General features: G+C 25.5%; 1 protein-coding gene across 2 annotated transcripts in view; it reads left to right on the top strand.

Annotated features, from left to right (window-relative positions):
* The first annotated feature begins 1,128 nt into the window (after nt 1–1,128).
* The window catches only part of LOC129979504 (cleavage stimulation factor subunit 2-like), a 29,065-nt gene continuing 17,554 nt past the window's right edge, over nt 1,129–12,639 (top strand). The window contains exons 1-4 of one of the 2 annotated variants that reach the window (XM_056090716.1): nt 1,129–1,363; nt 3,316–3,394; nt 3,866–4,035; nt 12,028–12,062. In XM_056090716.1, coding sequence (XP_055946691.1) covers nt 1,306–1,363; nt 3,316–3,394; nt 3,866–4,035; nt 12,028–12,062 — 342 coding nt within the window. In that variant the 5' untranslated portion in view covers nt 1,129–1,305. The remainder of the gene's footprint in view (nt 1,364–3,315; nt 3,395–3,865; nt 4,036–12,027; nt 12,063–12,639) is intronic. The other variant, XM_056090715.1, reaches the window with a different exon arrangement.

The following is a 12,639-nucleotide window of genomic DNA, read 5'->3' as shown; positions in this document are numbered from 1 at the left end:
CTTTGGAAAAGAAAGGGGAGAAAAAAGATGGGGATGTAAGAGAATGTATAGAAAAAGAGTTGAAGGGAAAAAAAAAAAAAAAAAAATGTGAGCATAATGGAGTGAATGTTAGAGCACTAACGTAGCAGTGAAAAGTGTTAATAAATACCACGGGCGACAATAATACAGACAAAACATTGGTGCGTTTATATTACTTATTAAAATTAAATGTGATAAACAATTCATGCCCGAAATCATTTACAATAAGAAGGCAGAATTAAAAAATTATTTAATTAACATTTTTAATAACACCAGTTTAATATTCATGCGAATTTTTCCTGAATTTTGAATTTATTTTTAAAAATATTTTCTTTCTCTAATTTCCAACAATAGATTACACTGTTGCCCTGAAATTCAAATAGTTTTCATTGCTTCATCAAATGTTTAATTGTGGGATTTTCTTCCATTGTTGATTATTAAAATAAGAAAGATTCCGTTTAATATCTGTGTAGTTAACAAGGCAAATAAAAAATAATGAAGTTCCAGTATCTCAAAATTTAGAATATAGATAAACCGGATAATAATAATCCTAATTTTTGGATATTGCTATGATGTTATGGGGCTATCTCCATTAAAAAGGTCTATGTTCACAGTAAGCAGAGCTTAAATAAGGCAATTAAAATAATAAGGTTTTAATGTCAGACTTTTTAAAGAAATCATAAATATGAAATCATATTTAGATAGATATATCTGAGATGACAGTTTAACATGGAGGCTCTGAATGTGGGGTGTTGTCTCTGGCGTCTTTTTAATGATCTAACTATGAATCGAAATTATTAAACCGCCTTCAACTTTTCCTTCTCCTTGTAACTTTAAAATGAGATGAGTTAAATAAATTTAACCAGAAATTAGATGAAATCAGCAATTTAAGAGCAAATATTAAAATTAAACTTAAAATCTGAAATACATAAATCACATATCGACACAGATACTAATTTACCTATCTCATTTATATGATATTCTGCATTATGATCTGATAGCAATAAAGCAGTATTTAATTTTTTTGCAGCTCCATTTCCTTTTTATCCACTTTTAGTAAAACTTGAATTAAAGTATCATTGGCAAAACCATATTTGTCAAGCAGCAGAAGTCGAATTTTACTTCAACTTAAAAGCGAACTAAAATTAATTCAAACAACCATCACAAACATCAATATCAATAAATAAGAAAGTACTTTGATTTCAAAGAAACTCATCGGTGCATTGCAGGTATCCTCTTAGCACAAAATAAAATTTTCTGTTCCTAAAATATTAGTAAAATACAAGAATGTCTGCTATGCAAGGTGCTTTGTCGGCTGCTGAGCGGTCGATGCGTTCAGTTTTCGGTGAGTACAAATACATTTCGAGCTTGCTTCAATATGTATCATAAAATAATTGGTAAATGAAGCTTTAGTTTATTTTTGATTTAAAAGAACATTTCAGTTTAAAATTTATTGATTAATTTATGTGCAGAACAATTTTTGTCAGATTGTCATTTTTATACATAAAATTCTAAAAACATCCAGAATTTTTCTTGATGTTTTCAAAACTACGCGTTGCTTATTTAATTGTATCATCATGTTAATAAATTATTAGTTTCAATTAAAAGTAGATGCAGTAAGGAAATCTTAATACAGTTTTTTTTACATGTATTTGCTTAAAAGTATGTTTATACAAAGAAAATATACATAAAAAAACATGACAGGATATTTTAAGAATCTGTCTCTTTAAGAGAATCATGTTATATTAGAATTTTAAATAAATCAGTAATTTTTAAGAGTTTGTCGGTGAAAATTGTAATGTATTATAATTCTTTTCAAAAGGCATTTTATTTTAGTTTGTAGATTCACTTTTTTTTTAATTATTGAAAATCATCTAAATTTTTACTATCCCAAACATTTATTGCTAACATTTTAAAATAAATTTGTTATAATGTGTAATATTACACACTAAAAATTGTATAAATTATGTGTTCTAAATATAAATAAATTTGCTGTGATGTATTTGTTAGCAACATATTTATTTTTATGTTATTTTAGTTTGTTGATTCACTTTTCTCTGATTATTTAAAGTCATCTAAATTTTTATAATTTGAAACATTTGTTGCTAATAAATTAAAATAAATTTGTTATAATGTATAAAAATATACATTAAAGATTGTATAAATTGTTTGTTTTAAATATAAATAAAATCGTTGTAATGCAAAATTTGAATGTATTAATGATTTATTACTTCAATTTGTAGCAAATTTCAATAAATTTGTATACAAGTCTTAATTTTTAAAGAATACCATAAGGGCATTATGATTTTTACTTGTAAATTAATATATTAAATGACTTTTATGAGTTTTTCTTATCCTTCTACATGTTTTTATATATAAATAATGGTGGTTTTTACAATGTTGTTATTTAGTTGCTTCTCAAAATTTATAAATATACTATTGCTTTTGGCAATTAGCATACTATACCTTTTTAAATAATGTTATCTTTTATACTAAATTATCTTAAATTTAGTATATTAGAGAGTTTTTAAATATAGTTTTACAGAATATAGACTATCTTAAATTTTTATATTTCTTTTTAACTTAAAAAATAAGATAAAACTCAAAGTATGATAGCATTGAAAAATGTGATAGATGTAAAAAGATAAAAAGTAAAACAAAGTGTGCGTAAAATAATGAGTTACAGAAAATGCATTAAGTTGTAAAAATAAAACTGCTGGCTTTATTTTCTATTTTTTAAACCAAAGCTATAGAAATGATGATTAAAAATGGATTAATTTAATATTTAAGATCTGTTATAATGAGAGAAAAGTATTTTTTCACTTATTATAACAAATCTTTTAATTAGATTGACAGGTCATTAGAATTTTTGAAAGCACTGTTTTTTGAATTATTACATGTAAAGCAGTTATTGTAAAAGTATTGTACACTTTTTTTAATTTCTAAATTTAATAATTTTTAATTACCATCTGTGGTCTATTTTCAAATTAAAATTTTTTTTAGGAATCTAGTAAATTAATTATGTTGCTTAGATATAATAATTGTTGACAAGTATAAGGCATAAAACATAACAAGATTCTGTCATAAATAATATTTTCAAATAATAAAAAAGATAAAAAATTGATTTTAAATTATAAATTAGAAAAGTGTTTTAATAAAAATATTTGTAGTTGAACTTATATTTTTATAAATGCTTTATTTAGCACTTTATATTAGCACTTTATATTTAGCAAATTTACCTTATTTGTGAAATTAGCTAGTTATAAACTAAATTTTAAAATTTCATGTTTACCACAGTTGGAAATATACCTTATGAAGCTACTGAAGAACAGTTGAAGGACATCTTTGCTGAAGTTGGACCTGTCGTTAGTTTTCGGTAAAATTTGATTTAGAAAATATTCTTGAAATTTTGTTTCATTACAATTGTAATTTTTCTGAATAAATAGATGATTTTGATTTAAATTTTTTCCTTTCTTTTTTTACCTTGTTTTCTAAATTGTTTTGAGATTTTGTTATATCTTCTTCATCAAATATTTAAATTTTTCTTTACATGCAGATTTAAAAAGCAGATTAAAATAGAAAGTTAAGTGCTTAAAAGTGATTAAGTAGTCCATTACATAAAGAACTGTTGAAAAAGTTGAAAATTTTTATCTTATAAATTATTTTAGATTATATAATGCTAATTTTTACGCTGAACCTAATGAAATATAATTTAATTGTGTAAAAATTCCAAGTGCTCCCTGCAAAGTTTTTCCTTTGATACTTATTCTCAAAAGTTTTTTATATTGTACTAAAATATTTTAAATTTATTGTTACATTGGCACTTTTTCCCTCTCTTCCATTTTAGTTTGGTATATGATCGTGAAACTGGAAAGCCAAAGGGATATGGGTTTTGTGAGTACAAAGATCAAGAAATGGCTTTGAGTGCTATGCGTAATTTAAACAGTTATGAATTGAATGGAAGAGCACTTAGAGTAGATAATGCAGCCAGTGAAAAAAGCAAGGAAGAATTAAAAAGTAATTTTTTATTGCATTGTTTTTAATTAATGAGATGCATTGTTTGATACATTTTTTCCTAGCATTTTTTTGCATAAAATGATTAAATTTTTTTATGTATACTTTGATATATTTCTAATACAGTTCTTATTGTGTTTTTAAATCAGGATTCATGCTGCTATTAAAAGAAGCCTATTTTTTATGGTTCTTATATAACGGCCTTAAAAAACTTTTATCTCAGTGTTTATTTTTTCTGATTAGAGAGAGGAAATATTTCATCATGCTAGATGTCCCAATTACTTGATTTATTTTCTTTGACAATAAACCCAGAGGTCTGTGGAGAAGGTTTTTATCTCACTTTAGGGAAATATTGATAATATGAAGAAAATATAACCTTTTCATTCTTAATCCTTCTTTTACATCATTTCATTTGTTTATAAAGGAGAAAAAATCTTTTCTCTTTAGGTATAATTTTATGTATTTGTGAAAAACCACATGAGTTAGTTTTGAACAGCACACATATTATTTTTTCACACTCTTACATGTTTGTAGAGTATTTGTTGTATATATTTCAACGTCATTTAATGAATTATTTAAGTATTTTTTTTGCAAATAATTTTTTGTACAAATGTTTTAGAACTTTCTAATAATAATGCAAAATGTGTATACAGTAATTTTCAAAAGTGAATGTACTGAATAGTTCAAAAGTTTTCAAAACTAAAAGTAAACATTCAAAGTGTTCTAAGGTTACTTGCAGGTTATTTGTTATTCTTAGCAAAAAATAACAAAATAAGTTAATGTCAATAAAATTCCTTTGATACCTTCTAGTATAGGAAGTATTCAAAGAAAAATAATTGTAATCATCAAAAATTTGAGCTCAAGATTTTGGCCCTATCTCAATGATTCAAACTTCTGAAAAACACATTTTTGAAATCATGTCTATCAGTAAATAAAATTAAAAAGTATTTTGATATAAAGATAAAATTGTATATATTGCTTTTTTCCCCACCAAATTTGCAGGGTTTTATCAATTTTTAAATAAAATCCATTCGCAAAAAGTCTGTCTGTCCAAGTACAAATGCATATGTTAACTGTAAATTGCAAAGAGTTACATTGGTAACATTTGTGCACTGTTTTTGCATCTAAAGAATAGATCTGTATTAAATTTTAAATCAAATTCATCATTTGTATATTCACATGCATATAAAAATGCAATAACTCATAAATGATACAACTCTAATAAATGAAATTGTGTAAGTTATCTCATTATGAAAATTCTAGTTCTGTGGTAAATTTTAGTTTTAATTTGCTGACCAAAAAGGTTTTAAAATGCAGACTTGTTTTTCTTTACTATACTGTGAAACACAGAATACTTATGTGTGGGTCTTTGAAAATAACTTTTTGCTTATAATTTGAGTGCTTAACTTTTATGTTGGAAACACTGTCCAAAGTCCCTAATTTTTATGTAGGAAGACGATAACATAACTTACAATAGGAAATATGCAAAAATTTGCTAGTTTCACATTGTTGCAAAGCATATTAAGTCCTTTTTTCAAATCTATCAGAGTGATGATCCTGTTTTTACTTTTTTTTGTATCTGAAATGCATAAGTTAGTAAAATAATGATTATGTTTTTTTAAAGCTTTGAATTAAAATTTATCAGTTGAAATTATTTGTTTGGTAAATTGCTGATTCCATATATATAAAGCTTACATATCAAACCATAGTTTGATATATGCATTATATATCATATCTTCTCTGATCAGAACCCTACTGCTTATTTCTAAAATATTACTAATGAACACATGCATCTCATAGGAAAAATGGTCTAAATGAAGTAAAAAATTATGTCTTATGTAGTTTGAATCAAGGAATGTTTTGATAAATTACAAAATTTTAAATTTTAATACAGACACTCGATTCTATGAGTCATTTATACTAATAAAAAAGATGAATGTGCGTTGGCACTTTGAAGACCAGATTGTTTGACTTACAGTTACCAAATTTGGTACATATGGCCAAATGTGCACTTTGAAGCAATTTTTTTTGTTTTAATTAGAATTTTAATTAACAATTAATATGAATTTTAGCATTTTCCAGTGATAATTTGTGAAACTATCATTATAAAAAATTAAATTTTACGTTGTTTTAAAATTTGAAAAAAAATATATATATATATATATATTTTTCATGATACCAATTTAATGGTCATGAAAAATTTTGCAGTTTTTAAAAAATTATTTTTGTCTTAATTTCCAACAACAGATTAATTTGTTGCTCTAAAGATCAAACAATTTTCACTGTTTCATCAATTATCTGATCATGTTTTTTTTTTTTTTTTTTTTTTTACATTTAAAAACTAAAGAATAACATTTTTATTTAATATCTGAGTAGTCTTACTACTTGTATAAAATACTGAAATTACAATATTGCAAAATTTAGAAAATAGAACTAGATATTTACATTTTTAATATGTTGCAAGACTGATATATTTAATACGTTATAGCCTTGATGTTATAGGATTGATCTCCATTAGAAATGGTCATGTAGACAAACACAGCATGTGTAAGACAATTAAAATAAGACAAGTTTAATGCCAGACAATTTGATGGAATCATGAACTTAAAGTTATAAAAAAACAATTTATCTGAAATCAAATATTCAAGGCTAACTAGTTGGTCGTCTGAAGTGATTAGATATGATGAAGTAGTCTTGAGGCACTAATTTTTTAAATATAAAAAAAAGCCCCTATTTTTTGTGACAAAAACTGATTGAATTGTGAAAATCTGAATATCATTATTTTATAAAAATGCCTGACTTTAGAATTTTTGATTGATTATTTAAAAGACGTTATGGCAAGAGTGTCTGGAATTTCCCAAAGTGATTGATTTAAAATAATGAAGTTCTTGATTATCTTAAAATAATGATATTCAAAGTTTCATAAATCGGTCAGATTTGATCACAAAAAATTTAGCCATTTTTTTTTTTTTTTAATCTAAATGTTGGAGTGTCAAGAATATTTTACTGAATATTTTTCACAGAATCAAAGGACTACATAAAGTTTAGACAATAATTTTTTCAGCAGTATATTAGTTGACTGAAACAAAATTAAGTATTATTTGCATCATTTAGAACATTTTCTCAACTAAAAATATATGCTAATCTTGAAAGGGTTTAGAAATTAGCCAAATTAATTTTCAGAGAACTGGAGGCTGCTTTTAAACAGAGAGTGAAAAAAATGTAACAAATTGAGATTAAATAAAAGATTGGCAGCTTTTAATAGGGTGCGTAGCGCCATGAAAAATGCTTAAATTTTAAAATCATTTTTAAGCACCTTAAAAGTGCTTAATTTTTAAAAAAAGGTCCTTAAAAAGTACTTAATTTTCTGGAGAAGTGCAAAGAAAACCTTTTGTTTCTTCATACTTTGTACTTTTACGAAAGCATAATCGTAAAAGCTTGTTTATCATATTTATCAACAAGGCACGTAGCGTCATATAAAGTGCTTAAATTTGAAAAAAATCATCTCTAAGCACCTTAAAAGTGTTTAATTTTTTGAGTCCTTAAGTCCTTAAAAAGTGCTAATTTTTTTTGTGAAGAGGAAGAAAGCAGTTCGTTTTGTTTTGTTCCCCCTCAAGTTGAATATGATGATTCGAAATCATGATCGTAAAGACTTGTTTACCGGATGTATCAAAAAAGAAAACTAACAAAAGGGAACATTTCGCAGAAGTATTCCAGTATATTCCTAACACATATTAAGATAACCCTTAATGATTCTTTTTTTTCCTTCACTTCTTTTTTTCTCCCTTCTTTCCGTTTCCTTTTTTTTTTTCCCTCCCTTTTTCTTCAACAATGTGCATGCATCGCCATTTAATAAAATACTGGAATAGTTATCTGGAAGGCGCAGTATGAAATGCAAAATCTACCGTACTTAATTGCGAATCGAAAACCATATCAATTTTTAATATTTTTAGATGTTGAAGAATTTATTTAAGTTATGTCTGGTAAGTATATATTTAAATTTTTATGTATTGTTAAAGAAGAATATGCGATATGAGCCAATCAATGGAAAATATGAAAATAGTTGGATGAATTTAATGCGCCAAAACGGTATATCGAACATCGGTAAAGCTGCTTTAAAAACATTAACATATTCGATCATCATTCTCATTAATATGTCGCTTTTGAACAATCGCGTGAACGACCTACTACAGGTATACAACTGTACTATATTGAATTGTAATTAATTGCTGTATGTAATTACGTTAGTCAGTCACATAAAATCTAGTATGAGGAAATGTTAATTTGAAGCGTTAAATTTTCAATGATCGTGATTTTTCGCGGTATTTTTGGAATGCATCCACCCATTTGAACATTTTTATTTGTGGTTCTAATTTTGCCAAATTTGTTTTGATTAAAAAAAAAAAAACTGCTGGATCTAATATTTAAATATTTTTAAAAAAAAGCCCTCCCCCCTCCAGGATTTAGGTTTCATTATTTTATAATGATTTTTTCTTTTCTTTTTATAACTCTTATAGAAATTTTTTCCTCAATGAAATCTCTCTCTATATATAAATTCTTGTCCTGAGCAATGCCCAGCGTAAAGCCATTGATGTTAGGAGCATGAAATTTGGGAAATTATTTTTTGGGCATTAGAGGCACCCTAAATACTTGTTTCTCAACTTTTTAATTCGAAGTTAATTAAAAAATAGAATTTCAATGTGCTTTTATCATAATATTATAGCATATTATGGCATAAAATTATTTTAACACCGTTTTAAAGGTTAAAAAAGAATAGCTTTTGAATAATAAAAAATTTTTTGGTTGATTGTAATTTTTATTAAAATAATTTCTGAGAAATTAGTTTTAGATACAGTTTATTTACAAAGATTTTTATTATAATGAAATTCAAAATGATACTACTTCTTCGAATCGTTGAATAACATTATTCTGCAGCTGTTAAATTTGTAGTAAAAGAAGAAAAGGGGGAAAAAAAAGAAAAGAAAAATGCTTTTGTCGCTACTATTTAAACTGTAAAAAATTTAAAGTAGGTTCATTGAATAAAATTCTTCATTTGATAAGTTTTGTTAAATTTTGAAGCAATGCAATATATTGTCTCCAGCTGGCTTCAAGAAAGACTTTGCTTTAATTGGCATTTTTACTTTCTTGTATACAAAATTTAGAGAAAATATTGCTATCGTCAAAAAATTTGAACGCTAGATTTTAATGAATCTCCACATTTTATATCTCCTTAAATTCAGAAACACATTTTCAGAAAATGTCTGTCTGTGACAAAGATAACACAAAAACACTTTGAGCTAGATGGATGAAATTTGGTATACAGTCTTGACACCGAACTTAAGATTTCGATCAAATTTTCAACAACATCCGTTTAGAGGAAATCTGTTTGTCTGTCCAACTGTTCGAATATATGTTAGCATGATAACTACAAAATAAAGAGAGCCATATAGTTAAAATTTGGTACACAAATTTAGTATCTATTGTATAACATCTGTCAAGTTTTAAGCCAAATTCAACATCGGGCTCACCGCATTTCGGTCTGTACTTTCAGAAATATGTAAACACGACAACTCAAAAATAAAAAATATATAGTTACTTAAATATACCAAACATGTTATTTAATTTTGTGACTGGAAGTGTAGTTTTGAGTCACATTTTTGTTTTGATCAATTGAGGATTCATTTAAAAGCCAAATTCACTTTTCGGATACTTTCAACCGCATGTTAGAGATTAATCTCCAAATGCTTGCCAACGATCACCCAATAGAATCATCCAAAATATTTAATTCACGCCTAGTATTAATATTCCGTAACGTACACCAATGCTACACAAGGCATTTCCTGGCGATATACGAGAAAGTTTTGGAGAGACGCTCTGGCTGTTTTATTTTTGTTTTGCTTCCAACTATAGAGCTGTTTTTTTATTATTATTTTGACTCCATGAATTTGTTTCCGTTATTTATGAAAACTAGGACTTATCAAAGCATTTTCATTTCTTCGTAAAATATATCTAACATTTCTTCTGTAATTTTTTGTAAGTAAAAATTTTTGCTTATAGGTTAAAAAGCAGGTTTTCATTAAATGTTAGGAACGTTAAACGCTTAAAAAAGACTTTTACTATAGTTTAGAAATAAGAGGCGATAAGACAATTTCTTTTTAGTCTGATCATTTATGAACGCTGCTATTATTTTCGATTAAAAAATTATTTTGAAAACTTATTTAGAATATGGCATTGTTATATCATCAATTTCATGGCAGTTTGGCCAGTTTTATGATGATAGCCATAGGAAAGCTATAGTTTTTAGCTTTATAAGATTGAAATAAAATTACTTATTAGAATGAGTACTACTTTACTTAATACTCCTTCCATCCCAGCCATGTTGGATCTTAATTTTTCTTCCGTATATAAAAATCAAATACAAAATTTGTAATCATACTGAGCTTCTACATCACTATTGACATTTTCAGAATTGTTGTATCTATCTGATATTTTGTTTTAATTTTAAGAAACGTTGAAAAAGCTCACATATTTTTATTGTTAATCTTATAAAATTAACTTAATTTTTTGTTATTAATAGGTTTTTTTTTTATTTTCTTGGTCATTTCTATGCTTTTATCGAATTCAAAAAGGCATAATTTTACAATAGATGTTGTGCAAATGCAGAAATAAATATTAAAATTTTTAAAAACAAGCATTTAAAATTATTTTTTAAGAATTTTTTTTTGAAATACAAATTATGCATTATTATAAAACAGAAAAAAATAGTATGCTTATAAAATATGCAGTTTATGAACACATAATACAAAGGTGCTTAATTTTTTGGCAAAGGTGCTTAAAAGTACTTAATTTTTGCAGCAGTTTGTCACTATGCACCCTGTTTAAGATAAAGCTGTTCAATACAAAGAAAAAAAAATCAAAATCAGCATGCATAGACATTTTCATTTTCTTAGTACTTATGAATTGCATGCTTCAAAATATTTTCCAAAATGCAGTAAAATATTTTTTAATTGTGTAGTGGAATTTCGATTAGAATTCCACTGCATTATCTAGAATTTCATATTTAAATTTGCTTTAATGAACTGTAAGAATGTTACATCTTCCTATACTCTGTATCTATCACCAAGAAAATTCATTATTTGAATTAATTGCAAACATGAAATGCAGATGTTTTGAAATTTTAATGCCTTATTTACTACAGCTAATTATGAAATTTTTGCTTCAGCTCATGTCATGGTTTATTCTTATTGCTGAAGAAGATATTAAGAGATCAAGTTGCATAAATTATTTAACTAAAAATTTAGCAATTATTGATCCCAACAAACCAATGGGTCACTCAAAGCTGCTAGTATTTAATAAAATTAGCATGATTTTTATATGCTGGATTTGCTTACTAATGTTCTTGACTATTTTAGCCCTTCAAAGAATTGAAATGTTAATGAAGTAACTATAAAATGTTTGTAGTAACTGTACTACTAATAACTGCATGTAATAAAAATACCATGAACTAATTTTAATGTAAATACTACTAATTGTAATGTAATAAAATAATTTTAGATATGCAATAGAAAGGATTTTTAATAAATTTTTTCAAACAGAACTTGCATAAAAAACATTTTGAATTACTTAATTTCAATATTGGTGAAAAATATTTAGTAGTAACTTGTGGAATTTTATGTTTACATTGTGTTTCATTGGATACTTTGTTAATATTCAATTTAATTCATTTCATTGAACACATTGTAACTATAATCATTAATATTGGTCCTTTTTTTAAAGGTGCTTATAAAGTGTTTTTTAAAGATAAAATTTACTTATCCACCCTGTAAATTAAAAATTAATTAATTGGAATTAAAATTTTTATATAATTTTATTGCCTTATTATTATCAATTAATTTTGTTTCTTTTCTTTTTCCACCTGCCAATAAAATATTAATTTTCATTAGTTACTTAGTTTAAATAATTTTTTGCAAGCAAAATAATCTCTTACTTCTTCAGATTTACAAGCATCACTTGGTGGGCCCCCTGTGGAGGTAAGGAGCTTTTATTTTAATTTATTTAGTAATCATTTTTATTAATCCTGTTTCCTTAATTTGTTTTTTAAAAGTAAATAGCTTCATTTATTTATTTTTGTTACTCGCCCTCTCCTCTTTAACTTTTGAAATAGGCTAGTTTTGTTCATATTAATTATTATTTTTTAAACAAAATATTTATTTTCTAGAAAAGCTCTATTTCTATTTTTAGTTATTATACTCTGTTGCTCTTTCCTTTAAGATAACCAAAATATCTTTTTAGGATTTACTGTAATTCCTATTTCAACACATTATATGGCATATTTTTAAATCTTTTGTGCATCCCAGATCTTCAATTTTTATGCTATACATGGCCTTAGTTAAAACTAGTACTAAATTAATATTTATATCCCCTTTTCTCTTGAAAGAAGTATATCAATAAATATAATTATGAAAGATTTGGAATACTTACCAGTCTATCGTTTGTATTAAAATATATACTTTTCAAGCATTCCTGTGTATGCATAGTAGGCTTTTGCTAATACATTTCATATTTCCTTTTATTTTAAGCTTAGCAGTTTTTTTTTTTTTTTGCATT

Source organism: Argiope bruennichi, chromosome 1 (assembly GCF_947563725.1).
Source record: "Argiope bruennichi chromosome 1, qqArgBrue1.1, whole genome shotgun sequence".
In the NCBI taxonomy this organism is placed as follows: Eukaryota; Metazoa; Arthropoda; class Arachnida; order Araneae; family Araneidae; genus Argiope; species Argiope bruennichi.
This window is presented reverse-complemented; position numbering and strand designations above follow the sequence as displayed.